This window comes from Diabrotica virgifera, chromosome 4, assembly GCF_917563875.1.
Source record: "Diabrotica virgifera virgifera chromosome 4, PGI_DIABVI_V3a".
Lineage (NCBI taxonomy): Eukaryota > Metazoa > Arthropoda > Insecta > Coleoptera > Chrysomelidae > Diabrotica > Diabrotica virgifera.
Window position 1 is genome coordinate 253,290,603 of NC_065446.1, and position 22,972 is coordinate 253,313,574.

Sequence of the window (22,972 nt, forward strand, 5' to 3'; positions counted from 1 at the left end):
CATTCTTTTGTTGACTCTTCTCATGACTTCGTTGTTTGTTACATGCTCGGCCCATGATATCTTCAGGATCCTTCTATACATCCTCAGTTCAAATGCCTCCAGCTTTTTAGCAGTCGACGCGTTAAGTGTCCATGCTTCTATCCCGTAAAGCAGAGTCGAGAAAATATAAAACCTGGCCAGCCTAACTCTCAAATCTAATTTCAGTTCTCTTGCACAAAGTACCATTCTCAGTTTATTGAAGTTTGTTCGTGCTTTCTCTATTCGAACTTTGATTTCTTTGGTGTAATCGTTTATGTGATTAGTTATTGTGCTAAGATAGTTGTAGTTTTCAACTTGCTCTAAAGTTTTACCGTTGATTGTCAGGATTTCATCATTATTTTGGATTTTTGATATCCTCATAAATTTAGTTTTCTTGATGTTTATTGATAATCCATATTCTTCTCCATACTCAACTATCTTGTTCATTAGCTTTTGGAAGTCTTGAAGGTTGCCCTGTCGTATGATAGTATCGTCCGCATATCTTATGTTGTTAATTGGCATACCATTGACTGCTGTTTCTCCTCCAAGAGCTCTTTTCATAATTTCTTCAGAGTATGCATTGAATGGTAGTGGTGACAATACACACCCCTGTCGCACTCCTCTTTTGATTTCGAACTCTTCTGATGTGAGTTCTTTAATGCGTATGTGTGCCTGCTGTTTATAATATAGATTTGTTATAATTCGAAGGTATATTGTATATTGTACTTTTTTTGAAATCTCTACTTCAACATCAGTTTAACTATACACATCACTTTCGATTTTATGTTGTCTGGAACATCTTAAAAAGATAAAACAAAAGCCTAGAAACGACTAATCAAACTATGTACAACTAAATTTGAACAAAATAATTATAAGTTTACTACATTGACAGTAGGTATCCTAAACGACGGTAGGATGCCTTTATTATAATTATATCTCCATGTTTCTCTAGAAATTAATATGTATTTACCAATAATTCTTCGCCTTCGCTCTAAAACACTTAGTGATTTAGTAATAAACTTTACTATCCTCAATAAAAATTATCTTTAGGATTTGAATCGGGAGGACTAGGAGGCCAATCAATACTACCTAGTCATTGGTAAACTTATGTACTTGCAGATTAGGTGATCCCAGTTTTTGTACAATACTCACCATTTAAGAGATAATTAGGTTTTTTCAGACTTTTTATCTACTTTATAAGTTTTATATAAAGTAAAAGTTATTTTATATCCAAAACTATTTTAGTGGAACCAGTTGAGAAAGACCCATGCAATCCATCGCCATGTGGAGTAAATGCTGATTGTAGTGCTGGTGTCTGTACTTGCAGACCCGAATACCAAGGTGATCCTTATAGAGAATGTCGACCTGAATGTGTCCTGAACAACGATTGTCCAAGGGATAAGGCTTGCTCTCGAAATAAATGCATCGACCCATGTGTTGGTACTTGTGGACAAAACGCAGAGTGTGCTGTGATTAATCACATACCTTCCTGTACATGTTTGCGAGGATATAGAGGAAATGCTTTTATACACTGCCAAGAAATTCCACCTGAGATACCCAAAAACCCTTGCCAACCTACACCATGCGGTCCAAACAGTCAATGTAGAGAAATCAATGGACAAGCGGTATGTTCTTGTGTTGTAGGCTATCTGGGAAGTCCACCAAATTGTAGACCGGAATGCGCAGTTTCAACAGAATGTCCTCTAAACCAAGCTTGTGTTAACCAAAAGTGTGTGGATCCTTGTCCCGGTACTTGTGGTCTTAACTCTGAATGTCACTTTGTTAATCACAACCCAATATGTAGCTGCATCAGAGGCTATTCGGGTGATCCATTTACAAGATGCTTATTAATTCGTAAGTTCTACAACAGTTTACTTTATTTTGTTATTATTCAACCATATCTTGATAATATAAACCTAAAACGTCTAAAATTTTAGCTCCTGAAGTACCAGTACAGATAGATCCTTGCAATCCATCACCATGTGGTCCAAATTCGCAATGCAAACCTATAGGCGACTCCCCGTCTTGTTCATGTTTACCAGAATTCACAGGTACTCCTCCAAATTGTCGCCCAGAATGTGTCAGTAACTCGGAATGTGCCAGCCATTTGGCCTGTATCAACCAGAAATGCCAAAATCCATGTTCCAACGGAGTTTGTGGTCAAAACGCAGAATGCAGAGTTGTTAGTCATACTCCTAACTGCATCTGCATCAACAATTATGTAGGCAATCCGTTTGTCGTTTGCTCTCCTCCACAAAGTAAGTCCAAGAATAATCCATGCGGGATCTGTTTTGAATTGGAAAATTTCCATAGGACTCTATTTTGTTGCTGGCATCTCTTCAAGATGTACTTTTAGTCCAAAAGCCAGCGCTGAAAAATCTCTTTGAATTTACTAAAGCTAGATTTTTAACAGTGGATTACTCTGAGTGTGTAGAGAAACATACTGCGGTCGGTCAAGCGAAACGTAGAACAGGGGTTACTGAGAGGGTATCAAAGTTGCTTTCCTACGAGGGTAATTAAATCCATTTACTAAGGCTGAAAATCAGTACACACATTCTAAATTAATTATAAATAAAAGTTATTATAGTCGGCCAACTGTATGACAGGACAGAGCCGGTCGGTCGGCCCCAATGAATGTACAGGGTTATTCACTATATTTTGACCCCCTTTTAAACTGCTTTATTTACAGAATTAGAAAAAATGTAAAATACAAAAGTTATTCGAGTTTTTAATTATGATTTTTTGACATATATCGTACTAGTGACGTCATCTATTTGAGCGTGATGACGTAATCGACTATTTTTTAAATGGGAATAAGGATCGAGTGCTAGCTCATTTGAAAGGTTATTCAATTCCCTATTCAGTAATATAAACATTAACATGATTAATTATACAGGGTGTCCAAAAAATTTTTTTAATTAAATTAATTGTTTAATTAATAATTCAAAAAAAATTTGGACACCCTGTATAAATAATGATCTTAATAGATTAAAAGATTAAGTTTTCGATCCTAATAGCATTATTAATAATATTTAGAAAACATTAAAATATTACTAAAAGATTTTTAAATCGAAAACTTATTGGTCCATTTCCTTGGTAACACCTCCAAGGCTTCTAAAATTTGCAAGCCAAATGGATGCTGAAGCGAAGAAGACAAGAGGGAATTCAAAAAACTTACAATTCACGACCCCGTCTGTTCAGCTGGTAAATTCCAACAGAAAATGGAACCTAGTTACTCGAAGGAGTAAAGACTAATATAAACATAAAATAAAAATTTCATTTTTAATTCAGTTGCAATGCGAAGGCAAAACAATCTTACTTTTCAATTAGAATACGGAGCGCAGTCTAGTCCCTTGAATCGCGATTTTCGGCTCTTATTGGAGGCTCATCGGAAAGAACGTAGGCTTGTTCTCCACATCCCAATTGATCCGTACTGAGAGGTTTTCCCACCCATTGCAACTGAAGTGAAAATATTAGGTGACTAGCGTCATCTGGCAATTAAAAGATTAAGTTTTCTTTATGATCTTGATGTTTATAGCACTGTATAGAGAATTGAATAACCTTTCAAATGAGCTAGCACATGACCCCTATTCTCATTTAAAAAAATAGTCGATTACGTCATCACGCCCAGATGGATGACGTCACTAGTACGATATATGTCAAAAAGTCATAATTAAAAAATCGAATAACTTTTGTATTTTACATTTTTTCTAATTCTGCAAATAAAGCAGTATACAAGGGGGTCAAAATATAGTGAATAACCCTATACATTCATTGGAGCCGACCGACCGGCTCTGTCCCGTCATACAGCTGACCGACTATAACTTTTATTTATATTCAATTTAGAATGTGTGTACCTACTGATTTTCAGCCTTAGTAAATGGATTTAATTACCTTCGTAGGAAAAAAACTTTGATAGCCTCTCAGTAACCCCTGTTCTACGTTTCGTTTGACCGACCGCAGTATATTTCTCTACACCATCACAGTAATCAACTATGAAAAGTTTAGGTTTTTAGTAAATTCAAAGAGATTTTTCAGCGCTGGCTCTCCGTCTATTTGGACAATAATTACTATATGCGCCAGTCCCAAACCTTGTGCTTAATTTTTTATTTAACAAAATATAAAAAAATAAAAATTTTTATATTTTTGCACCCACCTTTTTGCCTATAACTCGAGAGGTTTTCTTCTTCCTTGTCGGTCGTCCAATTCGGATTCTTTAATTTTTTTTAGATTTTTTAAATTTTCAATGATTTCTGGAATTTTCAACTATTTTTCGCAGAAAAAAAAAGATTTTTTGCACCCATATTTTTGCCTATAACTCGAGAGGACTTTTTTTACCTCTTTGCTAGCGTGTGGAGCCATTTTTGAGGTTGAACAGAATAATTATCTGACAAATTTTAACTCAATTTTCTACAAAATACGCTTTAAGAGTCGTATCAGTTTTTTTGGAACCAGCTGTACATCCTGAAGTGATTCCAGCAAAAAAGTAAACTATGGAAAATATCCATTATTGTCCTCTTCTCGACAGACCCCGCCTGGATTAGAAGGTATTTGTTGCATGGAAATACTTATTTGTAATGTTTTAGAACCACCAGTAAGAGAAATAGTGACTCCATGCTCCCCGTCTCCATGTGGATCAAACGCGCAATGTAGAGAACAAAATAACGCAGGATCTTGTGTATGCTTACCTGATTTTATAGGCAATCCTTATGAAGGCTGTAGACCAGAGTGTACACTAAACTCAGATTGTCCCTCCAATAAAGCATGTATCAATAACAAGTGTAAGGACCCATGTCCAGGTACCTGTGGGCAGAATGCCAACTGTCAAGTTATTAACCATCTACCATCTTGTACTTGTATACCTGGATATACTGGTGATCCATTCAGATACTGCAATGTAGTTGTCGATGGTGAGATCTTAATGATTAAAAAAGTTATATTCCAAATGTAATAATTTATCTTTTAGTTGTTATCGAGGAGCCTTCCAATCCTTGCCAACCTTCTCCTTGTGGAGCTAATGGTCAATGTCGTGAAGTAAATAAACAAGCAGTATGTTCTTGTCTGCCAAACTACATAGGAACTCCACCAGGCTGCAGACCCGAGTGCACAGTGAGCTCTGAATGTGCTCAGAACAGAGCATGCATAAATCAGAAATGTGGTGACCCCTGTCCCGGAACTTGTGGTCTGAATACCTTGTGTAACGTTATCAACCATAGTCCTATTTGTAGCTGCAAGGTACAGTTCACAGGAGATCCATTTTCAAGATGCTATCCCATTCCTCGTAAGTTTTTTCTATTTATACTTAGACATTCGTCACCACATAAATATTTTTTAGCTCCACCAGTCATAACCATCGAACAACCAACACCAAACCCGTGCGTTCCTTCTCCATGCGGTCCAAACAGTCAGTGTAGAGAGATAGGATCTACCCCGTCTTGCTCTTGTTTGCCAAATTACATCGGTTCACCTCCAAACTGTAGACCAGAGTGTGTTATCAACTCAGAATGTTCCAGCAACCTAGCTTGCATGAACCAAAAATGTGCTGATCCTTGTCCTGGGTCTTGCGGATCCTTGGCTCAATGTAATGTCATTAACCATACTCCAACCTGTTCTTGTCCTGAGGGATATACAGGAGATCCATTCAGTTATTGTCAACTCAAACCACTTATTAGTAAGTCCTTGCTATTAATAAATTAATTCTGAATTTACTAAACTGTTTAATTTGTAGTAGAGCCTGTTCAAGTTGACAAATGTAACCCGTCACCATGTGGACCAAATGCTGGATGTAATGAAAGAATATGTACTTGTTTGCCAGAATATCAAGGTGATCCTTACATAGAATGTCGACCAGAATGCGTACTGAATAATGATTGTCCTAAAAACAGAGCCTGTGTAAGAAACAAGTGCAAAGATCCATGTCCTGGTACTTGTGGACAAAACGCAGAATGTTCTGTAATCAACCACGTTGCTATTTGCTCCTGTATACCTGGATACCAAGGCAATGCTTTCGTTCTTTGCTCTAAGGCGATAGGTACGTTAATTTCCAATATAAATCGATCTTTTCTTACTCATTTTTTTTTTGTTGTAGTACCTCAAAACGTTAACCCATGCAATCCAACACCTTGCGGACCAAACAGTCAATGTAGAGAAATCAATGAGCAAGCAGTATGTTCGTGTGTTCCAGGATTCATAGGCTCTCCTCCAACCTGTAGGCCTGAATGTGTTTCTAGTTCAGAATGTGCTCTTAACAGAGCCTGTGTTAACCAGAAATGTATCGATCCTTGTCCGGGGACTTGTGGAATAAATGCTCTGTGTCAAGTGGTAAACCACAATCCAATATGTAGCTGCCAGGCAGGTCAAAGCGGAGATCCATTTACACGATGTGTGACAATCAGTAAATGTTTAAATAATTCGATATATCTTGATTGAAAAAAAAGGTCTAAAGTAGTGAAAACAATAACATTACTACTCTTGTAATGTATACTTGGGGCACTTTACAAAATGATAGCAGTTTATATGGGTAAACTTCTGATGCTTTAGTGGAATAGATTCCTAGCATCGCCCGATGGCATGGATATGCCTCAGGTTCACAGTTTACTTTAAAAGTTATCGACACTCACTTCATCTTTCCTCGTTAGAGGGCGCTAAAGGCATACGTTGGTAGAATATTTAAATATATTTACCAACCATTCGGTGCGTCTTTATTTAATTCAGTGTTCTTATAAAGCCTCTTTGGTAACGGGTAGACCTAGAAACACGTACCAGAGGATGGTAAGAGCCTCGAATTGAATCAAAACGAAACCGTCTATTTTTATTTGGTATTGTTAATGCTTTCAAAGGCTTAACCTATAATTTCAATCAAGAAATATGAACCACATAGTACTAACTAGTATTCCTTGCAGGAGTGGAACCAGTAGAACAAGTCAATCCATGTCAACCATCTCCTTGTGGACCTAATTCCCAATGCCGTGACATCAGCGGTTCGCCATCTTGTTCTTGTTTGCCCGAATTTACCGGTACCCCGCCCAACTGTCGCCCCGAATGCGTCAGTAACTCAGAATGTGCCTCTAACTTAGCCTGCATCAATAAAAAATGCAAAGACCCATGCCCAAATATTTGCGGGTCTAACGCTGAATGTAGAGTGGTTAGCCACACACCAAATTGCGTATGCGCGGCAGGATATATAGGCAACCCGTTTTTCAGTTGCGATTTACCACCATGTAAGTTTATTAGCGCATTTATTAGCTGTTGTTTCCCCCACCAAAAAAGTACTAATCCCCCTCTCCCCAAATGCTTGAATTACTAATAACTTGATCCGTGATTGCCCAAAGGATGTGAAAGACGTGTTAAGGTTTTTGAGTGTAGGTTTAAGGTAGAAATTAAAGGAAATAACAAAATATACGGTCTACAATATAGAATACTTGTTATTTCATATAATTTCTGGTAAAAAAAATTTAGTAGAGCAAAAAATTTAATGTCTGGCGTGTTATCGATTATTTTGAAAATGATTTCCGAAGTGGGAATGGAAACGTCAAAATATTCGCATTTTCAATTAAAGGTGTAATTTATTCCCCTTAAAAGTAGTAGATAACTTGGAAATATCATAAAACAAAAGTCCTAGAATCACATTAAAATAAAAAACTATAATAACTATTACAATAATTGTTTGTGAAATCTTTGTTTTAAAAAGGCTAGAAATATAAATGTTATACTTATTCACAATCTATTTATTGTACCTTGGACGACCGGTTTCGAAAACTAAACTTTGCTGTTGATGGTCAGGTCTCGGGAAAAAATTAGAAACTGTAGGTAACGAATAGGGTTTCATCAGGTATATTATTAAATAGTTCCGATATTATGTACGATTGGTTTGAAATAGAATCTACTTACATGCCGGTTCAAGTAATGTAATTACGTAGGTGGATACTAAACACTCATTTATGCTATGTCATTGTTTGATGGCCATCAGCTTCATTATCATCGAAAATTTTGGAATATTTCTCGAGCTGACATTTAGGAAACAAACTATTATTATCAAGATATATGTAGGTAAGAACTAAAGATGTGATTCTTTGCCCACTATACGTGATGTGACGAGGGTCATTATTAAAAACAATTCCTATGTCGTTGATAAGGAGTGCGATGTGCTGGTAGAAATCTGGCAACACTGCCTTACACATCAACTCTCCCTCTCTCTTACCCCACCAGTTTCGCCACGCTGCATTGCTCAGTGTCGGCTTAGCAGCCGTCGAAGGTGGAGGTCCCAGTCGCTATTGCCGCCAACATGAAATTCATGCTGTGATACGTTTTTTTTAATGCAAAATGTATATGACCTATTGCCATTCATTGTCAGTTAATCGAAGTTTATGGGTAAAAGTGCATATCTGTTTAACATGTTCGCAACTACTGGTGTAGAGAATTCCGTGAAGGTCGAACAGATATTCACGATGAATCTGAAGGTGTTGCGCTTCCATCTTCATCGTGAATTTCCATTCGTTGCAAACATGTTGAACATATATGCACTTTAACCCATATTTTTCTATTAACGGACGATGAATGCCAATAGGTAAAATCCAGTTTGCATTTAAAAAAACGTATCACAGCATGAATTTCACGTTTCAGAGAGGTAGAGTTGATGTGTAAAGCGATGTTGCCAGATTTCTCCCAGCATGTCGCATTCCTTATCAATGGCATAGGGAACTTTTTTAAGAATGACCCTCGTAACATCGCTTATAGCGGGCAAAGAATCACATCCATAGTTTTTTCCTATCTCTTGACAACAACAGTTTGTTTCCTAACTGCCTTCAAAAAACATTCCACAGCTTTCGCTTTGTAATGAAGCTGATGCCCCTTGGACAACACTTGGATGTCCAGCATAAATGAGGGTTTAGTATGCACCTATGCAACTACATTAGCAACCCAAATATTGTTGTTCTGGAGCTATTTCCTTGTGGCATTTTTGTAATTAAGTATTTTCTATGGGAAATAAGCCACAAGTATACTAAAAAATGAATTTATTAATGTTTCGAAGCCCAAATCGGGTTTCGTTGTCAAAATACAAAATACTATTAAAATAAACAAAAATGTTGTTGCTAAGTAAAAAAATTCTTCTAATAATTTATTTAATCTGACTCATTTATATTGGCAATTCAGACGTATATTATACATTTTAAAGTAGAAGACTTTAAAATGATATCGCCAATATTTATGAGTTGCCTTCCTGGGACGACTTTACTGAAAGATAGTTCATTCGATTACATGAAATCAATCAAAGTCTTTAAAAGACTATGATTTTTTTGCGACGGATATTCTTGAGTTGGGATTGATTTCATGTAATCGAATGAACTATCTCTTAGTAAAGTCGTCCCAGGAACGCAACTCATAAATGTTGGCGATATCATTTTAAAGTCTTCTACTTTAAAATGTATAATATACGTCTGAATTGCCAATATAAATGAGTCAGATTAAATAAATTATTAGAAGAATTTTTTGAAGTTATACTTCTTTAGGCGCGATTGAGATTGAGGGTGAATTTATATTGATCTGCGCGCATGCGCACACCAACAGTTTGGTATTAGTCTTTATAGGGGCTCTGATTGGGTGTTGAAATGATCTGTCAATAATTGTTCAATATGGAGGTTATCGGCAAACAAAAATGTTGTATAATATATTAGTTTTTATTGTTGTGAGGACAGAAATAAAATCAGATTTATAATTATAGTGACTTTTTAAATAGTTTTGAAAAGCCACAGGTACGTAATTCTAAATGTTTCAGTTGTATTCCAATAAAAAATTATCTTCATACCTATTTGGAAAATGTAAAAAAAATAATGTACTTACCTAGTACTTGCTATGCTATACCCCTAGTAGGCAATGCTTTAATTTACATAATCTGATTATAAACTTTCTACAAATTTTCATCTAATATATCGTTTTCTTACTTTATATATTGTTGTATTTTAATTCGACAAAAATCACACTAATAAAAATTCATATAAACAAAATGTCAAAAAGTTGTTCAGTTTGTGTATATTCCCACATGACGTATACGCGAAGGTGGTGCAGTTTGAAATCGCTTCGGCTCTCGTACGGCGGGATACATGGGAAGTAGGTTCAAGCCCAATGCAAGTTATATCATTTTTTTATTTTTTTTTTATAGATTTTATGATTGTAAGTATATTATTATATAATTTTTTTCAGAAAATACGTATTTAATTAAAATTTTTGGCAGAAATTATTGTTCAGAAATTATTTGTGGCATTTTTCAATGTGTTTGTGTGTGTTTTATTCTTTTATTTTTTTAATTTTTGGTATTGCTTTAATAAAAAATTTTGGAAAGTAGTAGAGAAACTGTTTAAAGTATATTGATTTCGTTGAAATCATATAATAGAAGTATAACTTCTTACGTGCGTACAAAGTACACACATTCTTTCTTACTTAGCAACAACATTTTTGTTTATTTTAATAGTATTTTGTATTTTGACAACGAAACCCGATTTGGGCTTCGAAACGTTAATAAATTCATTTTTTAGTCAAATTGTGGCTTATTTCCCATAGAAAATACTTAATCAACCCAAATAGTTACAATTTATAATTTTTAGCATTTAAATAACATTTCCGGAGACCTGACGATGAACAGCAAGGTTTAATGCTCGAAACCGGTCGTACAAAGTTCGATAAATAGATTGTGAGTAAGTCTAACATTTATTTTTCTAACCTTGTTGAAATGGCCTCACACGTACAACCCACTCATCATCTTTGTTTTAATTTAGATACTTGAAATGAACAGACATTAATAATTTTGCTCTATAGGATTTTCCAAAGGTTTGTGACGAATTCCGTAACATAACCCAGCTTGCCACAACCCCTAAACGTCTTGCTATTGGAAACAGGTGAATTGTTCGGTAACCCAGGCCATCTCCAACCCCAAAAATTGATAAAAACTTTGCAATTACCTTTCAGCTCCGCCCAAAGAGAAACCCTCCCCGTGCCACCCCTCACCGTGTGGTGCCAATGCCGAATGTAGGGAACAAAACGGCGCAGGAGCATGTATCTGCTTATCCGACTATATAGGCAACCCCTACGAAGGCTGTAGACCCGAATGTGTTCTGAGCTCAGATTGTCCCTCGAACAGAGCTTGTATGAGAAATAAGTGCCAAGATCCTTGCCCTGGAACCTGTGGCCAAAACGCCAATTGCCAAGTTGTGAATCATTTGCCTTCTTGTACCTGCATACCTGGATATTCTGGGGATCCTTTCAACTATTGTACTGTGATAATAGAGAGTAAGTTCTTCCGGATTTTACAAAAAATTTTCCATAATTTTATGCCATAGTCTTTTTAAAAGCTAAATGAAATATAAAGATATAAAAGCCTGACATGGTATCGAAACTATTTTAACAAGAGTTGCAATTCAGGTTCTATTTATTTGAACTTTTATGTATTTTCACAAAAATTCTTTATCTAATTCTAAAATATAGATCAGACTGTTTGTACTATATACGGTTTATTATAGATTTTTGGCTGCTGATTACGATTTTCGAGGGTGGATTTCGATCCGAGTGGTAAAAAAATTGTTATAAACAATTTAATTGTTTATAAATTATTTATAAGGCTCTGGCTCATAAACTAAAAAAGATAAAAAAAATGTTTCAAATAAAATTTGTTCTTTAATAAAAAACGAAGAAAAAAACGTTTATTAAACTTAAATCCAACAATTAGAACTCAAGATATTGTAAAATTAGTGCACAATGCAAATTGCAAATTGCAAAATAAGTATTTTTCGAAGCTTTATCGATCGTAACTCGGCTTCTACGCATGCAAGTGAGCCTTAGAATTTTAAAGTTTAATTAATAGGCTTCCAAACAAAGTTTGTTATATTGCTTTATCTTCATTTGTTTTAAAAGTTATACCCGTTTGAAGTTAAAATTTTTTAAAAAAATTGTACATTAATTTGTTTATAAGGGTTTCAAGCAAATTTGAGCTATAAACATCTATACTGTAATTAACAATAATGATAGTAGAACTCAAAAGGAACAATTTGAGCTTATGGAAATGTTGGTAAGTTTATTTTTTGCCAAGATATCGATATTTTTCGACGCTCTATCGATCGTAACTCGGCTTCTACGCATTAAAATGAGCTTTTCATGGTCTCATTTTAAAGCTTAATTAATAGACTTCTTCCAAACAAAGTTTGCAAGATATGCCACCAACATCAAATTCAATCCGATTGCATATAAAACGAGCATTTTATGTGGTGTACAAACAATTAACGTGCCTCGAGATACTGCAAACGAACTTGATCCACTTGTATATGGATATCATATAGATAACGAAACTCTGAAGCCCCAAAAGTTTTAATTTTAATGCCTTCAAGATCAGATTTAGTACCACCATGTATCTTTAAAAATTGCTCTAAGAACTTATGCAGATGTAAAAAAAGCTGCGATTCCCTGTATATCTCGATGCAGATGTATGAAAGAAAATGTCTGTAAAAATAGTAATAATAAATCATATTAACTTACTTTTTAGTTGTATTTCTGAAATATTAGTTTTTAATGGTTTTTTTTCTCATTTAGTACAAAAAATAGAAGACAAATTAAATAGAATCAAAGGTAGTACGAGATACAGATGATTTAATTATAAGAATTATATGATAAAATTTTATTAGGATCTTCAAAAATGAAAAATAAAGATAGCGTATATATACAATATGTACATGGAAATTATAATTTGCATCGAGAAGTTAGCGCGTGAACCTTTACGCTGTGAGCCAATCTTGCGCCTCATAGCGCGCCATTAAAATATCCACATCTTGGCCAAAAATAAATTTACGAACATTTTCGTAAGCTCAAACTGTTCATTTTGAGTTTTTCTATAATTATTACTAATTAAAGTATAATTATAGCTCAAATTTGCTTGAAACCCTTATAAACAAATTAATGTACAATTTTTTTAAGAAAATTATAACTTTAAACGGGTATAACTTTAAAATAAATGAAGGTAATGTAATTTAACTTTGTTTGGAAGCCTATTAATTATGCTTTAAAATGAGACCTTCTACGGCTCATTTTATTGCATAGAAGCCGAGTTACGATGGATAAAGCTTCGAAAAATACTTATTTTGCAATTTGCAATTTGCATTGGGCACTAATTTTACAATATCTTGAGTTTTAATTGTTGGATTTAAGTTTAATAAACTTTTTTTTCTTCGTTTTTTATTAAGGAACAAATTTTATTTGAAACATTTTTTTATCTCTTTTAGTTTATGAGCCAGAGCCTTATAAACAATTTATAAACAATTAAATTATTTATAACAATTTTTTGACCACTCGGATCGAAATCCACCTTCTAAATTCGTAATCAGCAGCCAAAAATCCATAAGAAACCGTTGAGTTTGTCCATCAAAATTGAAAAGGACTCGGTGACCTCTATTTGGCGCCTAGACTAATTACAACTATGTTTTACTCATGATACAATGTTTTACTCAGGCCATTCACATGATAACGCGTGTTTAACGTTACCATCTTAAGTTATCTTTTGTGAAAATAAAAAGTAAAAAGAAAAGAAGAAAGAGAAAAAAGACTAAAAATTATATAAAATAAAATTAAAGACAGTTTATATTTCATTCTGTTTCAGAGACGTCAATTATCCTCTTAAAAACGTTTCATTCTCTTGTGCTCTTCAAAGAGGCCTATGGTCTGCTCTGGATCAAAAAGAAAACAAACTGTCTCCCTAAGCAAAATTAAACAAATAATTCGCTTTCAGACGCTGTAGCGACATCTATTAGCACAATGAGAAGTCCTAGATCCGAAAATCTAAAGACCTCTATCATGGAACCAAGTTTTTGGTTACAACTAAAATCTGTGCTTTCTATAATTTAAAAAGCAAACGGACGACGAATAAAACAGACGAAAGAGATTTAGGTTGTAACCAAAAAGTTGGTTCCATGATAGAGGTCTTTAGATTTTCGGATGTAGGACTTCTGTAAAAATTATGTCTTAGAGTACAACGACGTACAATATGATTCATTTTTAATATTCTTGAAAAAATATAAAACAGTAAAAACCTAAAATATTTAGAACTTATTCTTTCTCTATTAATAGTTTTAATTTAAAAGCTAATATTCTTTATATTTCATTAAAATAGTCCACTTAAGATATAAAAAATGTATTAATAAAAAATATCTGTCTTTTATAACCCACCATCATTACTCATATCAATATTTTCTCTTCAAACTAGAAATAACTCCAATAGAAGAAGCCAATCCTTGCCAGCCATCACCTTGCGGTCCCAACAGTCAATGCAAAGAAGTAAACAAACAAGCAGTGTGTTCTTGTCTACCAAATTACATCGGTAGCCCACCAGGTTGCAGACCAGAATGTACAGTGAGCTCGGAATGTGCTCAGAACAGAGCTTGCATTAACCAAAAGTGCTCAGATCCTTGTCCCGGAGCTTGTGGATTGAATGCTAAGTGCAATGTTATCAACCACAGCCCTATTTGTAGTTGTGAGTCTAGATTTATAGGGGATCCGTTTACCAGATGCTATCCCATGCCTCGTAAGTTAGACATGTCTTATTTTTCCCCACCAAATGACTAATAAATTTATTTTAGCACCTGAACCTGCAGTAATAATACCAGAAATAAGACAACCTTGCGTACCAAACCCGTGTGGACCTAATTCTGAATGTAGACCCAATGGACAAGATTATATATGCCGATGCTTGCCGAATTACTTTGGTCAAGCACCTAACTGCAGACCAGAATGCGCAGTGAACTCTGATTGTTCACCCAATGTAGCTTGTATCAATCAAAAATGTGTCGATCCTTGTCCTGGTTTGTGTGGAATTCAAGCCTTTTGCAGTGTAAGAAACCACATTCCTTCTTGCGTTTGTCCTGAGAGATACTCCGGAGATCCATTCACTAGTTGTATTCAACAACCTATAATTGACCTGATAGAGGACGATCCATGCAATCCAAGCCCTTGTGGTCCCAATGCTAGATGTAATGATGGTGTATGTACATGCTTACCAGAATTCCAAGGAGATCCATATGCAGGTTGTCGACCTGAATGTGTTCTACATACAGACTGTCCAAGAGATAAGACTTGTATAAGAAATAAGTGCCAAGATCCTTGTCCGGGCACTTGTGGGCAAAATGCTGAGTGCACTGTTATCAACCATATCCCTACATGTTCTTGCGTTAGAGGATTTACAGGAAATGCTTTCGTAACGTGCAATCCTATTCCAGGTAAATTAATATCGATATTATTAGTCCAGGTTATTAGGTCAGGGCTGTTTGGTGGCCGATACAAAGTCTGCAGAGTTTCAGAGTGTATTCATATGTAGGGTGAGGCAGATAAAGGTCCTATTAGAAATATCTAGAGAACTAAAAGTAAGAGAATCATGAAAATTTAAATACAGGGGTTTTGAGGTATGAACTATTTAATGAAAATATTTCGGTCTCTTTGCTACTTCCGGTTATACCGGAAGTTGATTGTAACTTCGTTTTTTTAATGGGACACCCTGTATATTTTTACATTTTTGGATTTTGTTCGATGTCTTCTTTCTAAAAATATGAGGTTTTGTAATATTATACAGGGCAGTTTAAAAGATAATTACGGTTTTTTATAAATTTTGTAGCAAACTTCACACCCTGTAGAATTGTACTGATTTGATATCAAAAACTCCGTTTGTGTTCAAGTGATTTTTAATATAGTCTACTATTATTAAAATTTATTAATGTAGCGAAATATTTCATTTTAGTATACAGGGTTGGTCGAAACTCGGAATGAGTATTATCTGAGTTTTCTTAAATGGAACACCCTGTATTTTAGTATTGTAATGAAATGATATTTTATAGTACTTTTTTATTTCTTAAGAATTCCCTATACCTAACTGCTTTAATTTGTAAGTTATTCGTAGTTCTTTAAGCCAAATATAAATTGCAACAAAAATTACGTGAAATTTTATTAGGTTTGCCGTGAAAATATTCAATCATAAATAATTTTTTGAAAATAAATACATGTTAATCTAGAATAATCCTTAATTTATTATTATTGGATGAGATACCAAAATGCCTACGTTGTTAAGATTGTTGATGCATAAAATATTAATAAAAACAAACCATATTATATTATACCTAGTTGGCTATGGTTTTAACACTAAACTTGATTAAACATTAGACATTATATTATTTTTATAGTTCCAGTTGCTTTGTTACCATTACTAATATAAATTTTTGTAATGGGGAACTGATTAGTAAAGTTTTTGTTCTAGGAGAGTATAGCAAAAATGTACTACTAGCAATAAGAATTTATCATCTGCAACTCCTTGTTAGACGACAGCCAAGAAGAGAAACTTTTCAAAATTGACTAGAATAGTTTCGACGTACTAGACTACTTGACACTTAGATTACGAGAGCGTTCATACCAATATGCAGATTCTCAGTGACACTAACATTTAATTCATTTTAATTATTTACATACACTATATAGTTTTTGTTCAATCAGATTTCTCGTAATCTAAATGTCCAGTTCGTTCTAGTAAAACCGCTCTAGTAAATTTTGAAAAGTTTCTCTTTTTGGTTGTCATTTATCATGGAATTGCTGATGATACATTATTCTTATTGCTATTAGCACTTTCTTATTTGTTATACTCTCCTAGAACAATAAACATCTGAATCAGTTCCTCATTAGAAAAATTCATTAATGGTAGCAAAGCAACTGGAACTTCAAAGATAGTAGAATCTTTAAGCAAAGCAAATGTTTAAGCATATTTAGTGTCAAAGTCATAGCCAACTAGATAGAATATTGTATATTTTTATTAATATTACACACCAACAATCTTAACTAAGTAGATATTTTGATATATCAACCAGTATTAATAAATCAAGGGTCAGTCGAGATTAATATGTGTTTATTTTCGAAAAATTATTTATGATTGAATATTTTCATGGCAAACCTAATAAAATTTCACGTAATTTTTGTTGTAATTTATGTTTGGCTTAAAGAACTACGAATAACTTACAAATTAAAGCAGTTAGGTATAGAGAATGCTTAAGAAATAAAAAAATACTATAAAATATCATTTCATTAAAATACTAAAATACAGGGTGTTCTCTTAAATTAAGAAAACTCAGATAATACTCATTTCGAGTTTCGACCAACCCTGTATACTAAAATTAAACATTTCGCTATATTAATAATTTTTAATAATAATAGACTATATTAAAAATCGCTTGAACATAAATGGAGTTTTTGATTTTGAATCAGTAGAATTCTACAAGGTGTGAAATTTGCTACAAAATTTATAAAAAACCGTAATTATCTTTTAAACTACCCTGTATAATATTACAAAACCTCATATTTTAAGAAAGGAGACATCGATCAGAATCCAAAAATGTAAAAGTGTACAGGGTGTCCCATTTAAAAAAAACAAGTTACAATCAACTTCCGGTATAACCGGAAGTAACAAAGAGGCCAAAATATTTTAATTTCAATAAACAGTTCATACCTCAATACCCCTGTATTCCAATTTTCATGATTCTTTTACCTTTAGTTCCCGAGATATTTCTAATAGGCCTTTCATCTGCCTCACCCTGTATATTTTGAACCGCTACATTCGAATTTAAAACTTATTTTTGCGTCAGAAGTAACGGAAATTTATTGAAAATATATAAGAATATACTCTAAAATTTCGTGAACCCTGATTGGCCACGAAACAGTCCTGGTCCCTGTAGCAATTTATGGGATACCTACTCTGAAGGGGGTTGGGGGTTGATCAATATTATCAGATAAGGGGATCGATATGGGGCTAAAGAGGTATAGCAACCATCTCTATGCTATTTGCGAAGACGGATACTCGTGTTTACGTAGGAGAGCATGGGCCGTAGGAAGTTTAGGGGATGTAGGGGGTAGGGAATACTAACTACCAACACCATAGTTATACATGGATACTTACAAAGATGTCCTTATTAAAACTAGGTAAAAGAGTCCTCAAACTATTTGAGAAGGACGCCGTTTGGAAGGAACCTCCGCTCCTCGGATTTACCGATTTACCCTATCGCTGGACCGAATCCACAAGGACTTCTTTGACAAGATAATGCTCTTGTCGAAAATTTTAAGAACATGTTTTCTTCTGTTGGGCTAGATATTTTCTACTATTTTCTTACTAAAACTTCCAAATGGTTAATATTTTTCCCAGGACTTAACCAATAAAACTTGACAAACATTGTTCGAACTATTTATTTAAAACTCAGATATTTACTCAACTTATTATCTTTTTTAACAAACAATAGAAAATGGGTTGAGTAAAGATTTTAGTTTTCAAATAGTTTGAACAAGATTTGTCACGCTTTATTGTTTAAGTCCTGGCAAAATATTAACCATTTGGAAGTTTTAGTAAGAAAAGAGTATAAAATATCTAGCCCAACACAACGAAAAATGTTCTTGAATTTTTCGACAAGAGCCTTGTCTTGTCAGAGAAGTCCTTGTGGATTCGGTCTAGCAATAGGGTGAATCCGAGAAGCGGAGGGTGCTTCCAAACCGCGTCCCTCTCAAATAGTTTGAGGACTCTTCCGCCTAGTTTTAATATGGACATCTTTGTAAGTATCCATGTATTACTATGGTGTTGGTAGTTAGTATTTCCTACCCCCTTTGCCCCCTAAACGTCCTACGGCTCATGTCCTCATACGAAAACACGAGAGGCAGTCTACGCAAATAGCATAGAGATGCTTGCTCTACCTCTATAGCCCCATATCGACCCCCTCATCTGATAATATTGATCAGCCCCCAACCCCCTTTAGAGTAAATAGCCGATTAATTGCTACATCCCTAGACTATATATATAAATAGATTCATATTTCACAAAATATCTTCTTTTTAGTTGAATTACCTAAAAATCCTTGCAATCCAACACCTTGTGGTCCAAACAGCCAATGTAGGGAAATAAACAATCAAGCCGTCTGCTCTTGCGTTCCTGGTTTTATCGGATCCCCACCAACTTGCAGACCTGAGTGCGTTTCCAGTTCTGAATGTTCGCTAAATCAAGCTTGCATTAACCAGAAATGTATTGACCCATGTCCTGGTACCTGTGGAATTAACGCACTATGCCAAGTAGTGAATCACAATCCTATATGTAGCTGTCAAGCCAGATTCTCAGGAGATCCATTCGTTAGATGTCTACCAATAAGTAAGAAACATCCTCTAAAATCAAATCCCACAGTTCACTAAACAAAAGTTCATATTTTAGGAGAAGAACCTGTTGTACCCACCAATCCTTGTCAACCGTCACCCTGTGGTCCAAATTCTCAATGCAGAGCTATTGGAGATTCTCCATCATGTTCTTGTTTGCAAAAATTCATCGGAACGCCACCTAACTGTAGACCAGAATGCATTAGTAACTCAGAATGTGCCTCCAATTTGGCCTGCATCAATCAAAAATGCAAAGACCCTTGTCCGGGAACTTGTGGTTCTAACGCTGAATGTAGAGTTGTTAGTCATTCACCCAATTGCGTATGTTTACCAGGCTTCGTTGGTGACCCATTCTTCTCTTGCCAACAAATCGGTATGTATAACAACGAATACTTTGTAAAACCTGTTTAGGTAGACTTCTCTCTAATTCTACTATTTGGACATAATTTTAGTTCAACCAGTTCCTGTAGAAAGGCCAACTCCTTGCCTACCATCTCCATGTGGCGCTAACGCCGAATGCACTGAAAGAAATGGTGTAGGAGCTTGCAAATGTCTACCTGACTACTTAGGAGATCCTTATGGAGGATGCAGACCAGAGTGTAGTATTAATTCCGATTGTCCTTCAAATAAAGCCTGCGTAAACAACAAATGTAAAGATCCCTGTCCAGGAGTATGTGGTCTGAATGCTGTATGCCAAGTAGTAAACCATCTAGCTTCTTGTACTTGCCTGACTAGCTACCAGGGAGATCCCTATAAATACTGCAATCTCGTACAATCTCGTAAGAAATGTTTATTTAATAATTCTTTAAAACTGCAACCTAATAATTGTATCTTTTTAGTCATAGAAGTTCCAACAAACCCTTGCCAACCATCACCTTGTGGACCAAATAGTCAATGCCGCGAAGTAAATGAACAGGCAGTATGTTCTTGTTTGCCAAGTTATATAGGTACTCCACCAGGTTGTAGACCTGAATGTACCGTAAGCTCTGAGTGTACTTCCGACAAAGCATGCATCAATCAGAAATGTGTGGATCCATGTCCAGGTACCTGTGGACTAAACGCCAACTGTCAAGTGAACAGACACAGTCCAATATGCAGCTGTCAGAACGGATTCACTGGAGATCCATTTACTAGATGTTATCACATACCTCCACCACCTCCTGATGTTATTGTACCTGAAAATCCTTGTGTGCCTTCACCTTGTGGAGCTAATAGTCAATGTAGAGATATCGGAGGAGTACCTTCTTGCTCTTGCTTACCTGAATACATCGGCAGCCCTCCATCATGTAGACCAGAATGTACTATTAATTCTGAATGCTCGACCAATCTTGCTTGTATCAATCAAAAGTGTAAAGACCCCTGTCCAGGTTCCTGTGGGTTCCAAGCTATATGTAACGTCATCAATCATGTTCCTACTTGTACTTGTATCGAAGGATATACTGGTGATCCATTTACCAGTTGTCAACCAAAACCAGTCGTGGTAGACGTAATAGAAGATCCATGCAATCCAAGTCCTTGTGGTCCAAATGCGGAATGTAATAATGGTATTTGCACTTGTATCCTAGAGTATCATGGAGACCCGTACTCAGGCTGTAGACCAGAATGTTTGCTTAATAATGATTGTCCAAGAAACAAAGCCTGCGTTAGGAATAAGTGCATAGATCCTTGTCCGGGCACATGTGGACAAAATGCTGAATGTGCCACCATCAATCATATACCCAGTTGTACGTGTGTACAAGGATTTGAAGGCAATGCTTTCATTCTTTGTAATCCTATATCAGGTATGATCACTAAATCTAAAAATATTTCCACTTTTCTATTGAAAATATAATTTTTTAGTTAAAATTCCGAAGAACCCATGTAATCCATCTCCATGCGGGCCAAATAGTCAATGTAGAGAGATTAATGAACAGGCAGTGTGTTCGTGTGTTCCAGGATTTATAGGCTCTCCTCCAACTTGTAGGCCTGAATGTGTTTCTAGTTCAGAATGTGCTTTAAATAGAGCCTGCGTTAACCAGAAATGTATTGATCCATGTCCTGGCACCTGTGGAATTAACGCAGTATGCCAAGTTGTCAATCATAATCCAATCTGTAGCTGTCAGCCAGGTCAAAGTGGAGATCCATTTACAAGATGTCTGCCAATAAGTAATTGTTTTTATATTTTTTACCAAAGACTATAGCGGGATAAGATGCTAAAGTCTGCACTTGGCTGGATCCTTATTTGGGATTTGGCACTCGAAAGTATTCAAAGCCCGGTTGGCTAAATTTTTAGATCCCTTGGTAACCTCAGAAGATTCCTATGGCAAAAAAGTATTTTAAAATAAATATACTAAACGATACTTTACTTTAAAAAATCTAAAAAAAAGTCATGTATTTACACACATTTTCAAGCCCAGAGATACTGTGATTTTTTCATAATTTTTGGATAAAAATTGAGCTCAGGAAAAATACTTTCAAAAAAAAGTTAGGTTAGGTATGTATGGGTCATTCCACGAACATACGCCTGTTTTGGATTACTTCGACAACGAATATTTTACTGTGCAACATAAGAAGTACGAAAGTAAATGGCGCTAATAATTATTCCAATAAACAACAATGTAATTTGCAATTTACTTTCGTTCTTCTTATTTTGCACAGTAAAATATTCGTTGTCGAAGTAATCCAAAACAGGCGTATGTTCGTGGAATAGGGTATATTTAATAAGTTATTATTTTGATCTATTTCTTCGTTTTTCTACTAACAGAGTCATGTTTGACATTTTCAGACCGAAACATACTCGAAACATTCGAAAAAACTTTCGGTGATTTTTTTTTTCATATTTTAAGCACATAACCTCATTTCCTTCAGTCGAGTATTGCTTATCATTATTTAATTAAATGGTATGAATTTACTATTTTCTAGTTTGGAATTTTATAAAACATCATTAATATTAATAAAAATTAAAAAAAAAAAAGGTCTAATAGTTATGAAATTAAGGGGAACAAATATAAGGGGGCGAAGAAAAATCGTTACTTTCGCATTTAAATGAGGTTATGTGCTTAAAATATGAAAAACAATCGCCTAAAAATGCAGATTTTTTTAATGTAGAGTATGTTTTGGTCTGAAAATGACCAACACGACTATGTTATTAAAAAATTAGAGTAAATAGATGAAAAATCAGTTGCAGTTGAGATTATGTGCCAAAGACATGGAAAAAACACAAAAAATGATGGTTTGTCGTATTTTGAGCATGTTTTGGTCTGAAAATGGCAAACCTGATACCGGTATCAGCAATAGCAAAAAACATTATTAAAAGTCGTTATTTATTCACATGCGTTGAGTTAATGTGCTGAAAACTTGGGACGAACATAAAAAATAGGTTTTTTGAATTTTGAGAATGTTTTGGAGAGAAAATGGCAATCTAACCCCGCCGTTCAAAAATAATGACAAGAAAATATACTCGAATAATAATTATTTAGAAGTTTACTAAAAATTACCTGCCTATTAGATTTTTTGAAAAATTCAAATATTTTTCCTGAGCTGCATTTTAATCCAAAAAATCTCAAAAAATCAGAAAAATCAGAGTGTTTGTGGGCATAAAAATGTATGTTCCTGAGTTTTTCAGATTTACTAAAGCAAATGATCTCGCAGAAAAATTTATATTGAGAAATAACACATTTTTTGTGATAGGTGGCCCCTGGGGACACCTAGGGAACCTTAAAATTTTGCTAAAGTGTTTTTTAAATATGTACTTTCAAGTGCTCAATCTCAAATTAGAATACAG

At 34.8% G+C, this 22,972-nt stretch overlaps 1 protein-coding gene across 30 annotated transcripts in view; it reads left to right on the forward strand.

Annotated features, from left to right (window-relative positions):
• The window catches only part of LOC114327495 (uncharacterized), a 677,364-nt gene that overhangs the window by 598,424 nt on the left and 55,968 nt on the right, over positions 1-22,972 (forward strand). For 26 of the 30 annotated variants that reach the window (XM_050648865.1, XM_050648868.1, XM_050648874.1 and 23 more), the window contains 15 exons: positions 1,264-1,872; positions 1,956-2,276; positions 4,605-4,928; positions 4,985-5,299; positions 5,354-5,689; positions 5,747-6,049; positions 6,107-6,412; positions 6,921-7,238; positions 10,981-11,301; positions 14,258-14,575; positions 14,631-15,266; positions 18,902-19,207; positions 19,268-19,582; positions 19,662-20,990; positions 21,049-21,354. In XM_050648865.1, coding sequence (XP_050504822.1) covers positions 1,264-1,872; positions 1,956-2,276; positions 4,605-4,928; positions 4,985-5,299; positions 5,354-5,689; positions 5,747-6,049; positions 6,107-6,412; positions 6,921-7,238; positions 10,981-11,301; positions 14,258-14,575; positions 14,631-15,266; positions 18,902-19,207; positions 19,268-19,582; positions 19,662-20,990; positions 21,049-21,354 — 6,363 coding nt within the window. The remainder of the gene's footprint in view (positions 1-1,263; positions 1,873-1,955; positions 2,277-4,604; positions 4,929-4,984; positions 5,300-5,353; positions 5,690-5,746; positions 6,050-6,106; positions 6,413-6,920; positions 7,239-10,980; positions 11,302-14,257; positions 14,576-14,630; positions 15,267-18,901; positions 19,208-19,267; positions 19,583-19,661; positions 20,991-21,048; positions 21,355-22,972) is intronic. The other 4 variants (XM_050648867.1, XM_050648891.1, XM_050648885.1 and 1 more) reach the window with 4 other exon arrangements.